The sequence below is a fragment of the Calidris pugnax genome, unplaced genomic scaffold (assembly GCF_001431845.1).
Source record: "Calidris pugnax isolate Ruff unplaced genomic scaffold, ASM143184v1 scaffold1581, whole genome shotgun sequence".
NCBI lineage: Eukaryota > Metazoa > Chordata > Aves > Charadriiformes > Scolopacidae > Calidris > Calidris pugnax.
Window position 1 is genome coordinate 6,367 of NW_015092065.1, and position 2,651 is coordinate 9,017.

The 2,651-nt window shown below is 51.0% G+C and overlaps 1 protein-coding gene across 1 annotated transcript in view; it reads left to right on the forward strand.

The window, feature by feature from the left end:
- LOC106900216 (E3 ubiquitin-protein ligase TRIM38-like) overlaps nt 1-1,409 on the forward strand; it is a gene marked incomplete at its 5' end in the record, with an annotated part of 7,408 nt that extends 5,999 nt beyond the window's left edge. Inside the window, one exon of the mRNA XM_014962209.1 lies at nt 479-1,409. Coding sequence (XP_014817695.1) covers nt 479-1,047 — 569 coding nt within the window. The remainder of the gene's footprint in view (nt 1-478) is intronic.
- Nucleotides 1,410-2,651: the final 1,242 nt, after the last annotated feature.

A 2,651-nucleotide genomic window follows, 5' to 3' on the forward strand; every position in this document is an offset into this window, starting at 1 on the left:
TTTGATTTGGGTTTCCTTTTTTTTTAACACAGTTCAGAAGATCTCGAAGCCACATGGGTAAGTGTGTGGAGGTGGAATCAGACAGGAGGGCTGGAAGCAAAGGAGAGGTCTGGGCACTGGGGGCAAGTCCCCTTGGTTCTTTCTGCAACAGGCTGCCCAAAACGCTGCTCTCTGCTGAGCAGGGGAAAATGGACATGGGCTGGATGCTCCCTTGGGTCTCTCTACACCCATGGCCGAGGTCTCAGAGGGCAGAGCTGGGAGCAGCAGGCTTGGGAATGAAGCTGTCCTGCTTTGCTTCTGAGGAAAGAGGCACCAGCCTCGGGCTAGAAGCCAGGCTTAGTCTCCAGGCTGAGCTGGCAGCAGGAGCTCTCCTTCCAGTGCTTTCTCTAGGAGGCACCTGGTGCCTCTTCTCATGACAATCTCTGCTCCTGGCCCTCTTGCCCAGTAGCCACTAATGGCTCCTCCTCTCTCTCCCCAGTGCCCATCACCCTGGATGAAGCACAGAAACACTCGGAGCTTGCTGTGTCCTCTGACCGCAGAAGAGTCCAGCACAAGCCACCTGCCCAGCGGCCCATCACCGAGGGCCAGCTCCCCGTCGTGGTGGGGAGGGAGGGCTTTGCCTCTGGGCACCAGTACTGGGAGGTGCTGGTGGGAGATGGTCTGGACTGGGAGCTGGGGGTGCTGACGGAGCCTGTGAGGGGGACACTGAACGAGAGGAGGTGGGAGGAGCTCCCTGAGGATGGGGTCTGGTCGCTGAGAAGGGTGAGTGGGCAGTACTGGCCTGAGGAGGTCAATGACAAGATACTGTCCTGGAGCAGTGTCCAAATACCAGTGGTTGGGCTGTACCTGGACTTAGATCTGAGCACGCTCTCCTTCTACAACCTTGGGACTTGTGACTGCATCCTGGAAATCCCCATCAAAGGCCTTGAAGGGTCAACCAAGCTGTACCCTTTCCTCAGGCCAGGCCTTGGTGAGGCCGGAGAGGAGGGGAAACCCCTCACCATCAACCACAACACAGACTGGGACTTCCCAAACAGTCCAAAATAATACAGGAACATCTGACCTGAGCTGCACTAAATTTCCTGCATAACATTAGATTCCTCAGAAGGGAGAGAGCAGCAGAGCTGGTCAGTGAAAGCTCTACTTTGCTCCATGCAAACCCTGACAGTGAGAATTCAGACAAGTCTGGACTGGGAAATCCACCAAGACCAAGAACCCCACCTGAGCATGACATTTGCGGTGCCACGTGCTCCATCCCTTCCCCAGGTGAGCCATCGGGAACCATCAACCTGGGCCAAGGGTCTGCACCCACAGCTTCTGCAGTGAACACTGCCTTTGTTTCAACCACTCCCACAAGTTTCTACTCCATATTGCTCTTCATTAAATTGACAATAAAATAGGAAACAATGGTTTTTCTTGTGGTGCTGAGTGTTGGGATGTTTTGCTGACTCTCACTCTCTGGGACCTGTGGGTGACATTTAAAACGCTGATGAAGGGTGAGCCAAATCTTTCTTGCCCTGATTCCCTTAGACTCCCATATTCCAAAGTTTTCCTGAAAGGGGCCAGTTTTACTAGAGATCCCTAATCTTCAGAAATGGGGGTGTTCTCTTTTTTTACCCTGAGGTTTTCTGTCTGAGGGTGCGCTGATGAAGGGTGAGCCAAATCTTTCTTGCCCTGATTCCCTTAGACTCCCATATTCCAAAGTTTTCCTGAAAGGGGCCAGTTTTACTAGAGATCCCTAATCTTCAGAAATGGGGGTGTTCTCTTTTTTTACCCTGAGGTTTTCTGTCTGAGGGTGCCTGTTCTTCCCATGAGGTGCCTGGAGGAGAACAAAATAACCCAGAATAATCTTGCTGTTTCTCTGCAGCACAAATGCAAGTGCAGGTCCCCATATCAGGAGCCAACCCCAGTTCTGCCCAGCACGATGCAGACACAAGTGCAAATGCTGACAATGAAGCCACCGCAGAGCAGTCTCCCAGGGAGATTATTTGCATTTTTCCTTGTCCCACAGCTCTGAACTGTCCCTCCCACCCTGCTGTGCAACATGGGACATCTGGGGACACATGGGAGGATGGACAGACCCCTTGGGTTCTTCTGGCTGTACCCCTTTGGGGGATGTACAGGCATTAGGTCAAACCAGGGTCACATTTTGTGGGAGGTTTGAGAGGGCTGGTGGACCTTTCTGGCTGCTCTGGCCATGAGTGATTGTCCTGCTCTGTTCTCACAAGTAAGTTTGCTTGTTTTACAGCAAGTGTCTCAGAGGGGGAGTTATAGGGCTGTGACAATTAACCGCAACTTGATGAGCTTGTATCATAATGAGGAGTTGTGGTTTGCATGGCTTATTTTCTTATTAGTGTAACTTCTCCAAACTGTGAGATCAGATCCCTCTCTCAAGGGAAAGGACTGACCATCACAGGGTGCCAAACAGCTCTGATCATATCCCAGCTGGAATAATTTTTGTGTTTCAAGGGAAAAGTCATTCTGCTACAATTAGCAATGACCAGAGTCTTTCCTCCATCCCAGTGCACAGCTGGTATGGGCAGCGCCATGGGAGAGGAGAACAACCAAAAAAAAATCTAAGTGTGGTTTACCCAAAAAGTGAAAAAGTTAAGATGTTTTAACTGTAACAGTATTATTCTCTTTTTATTGGA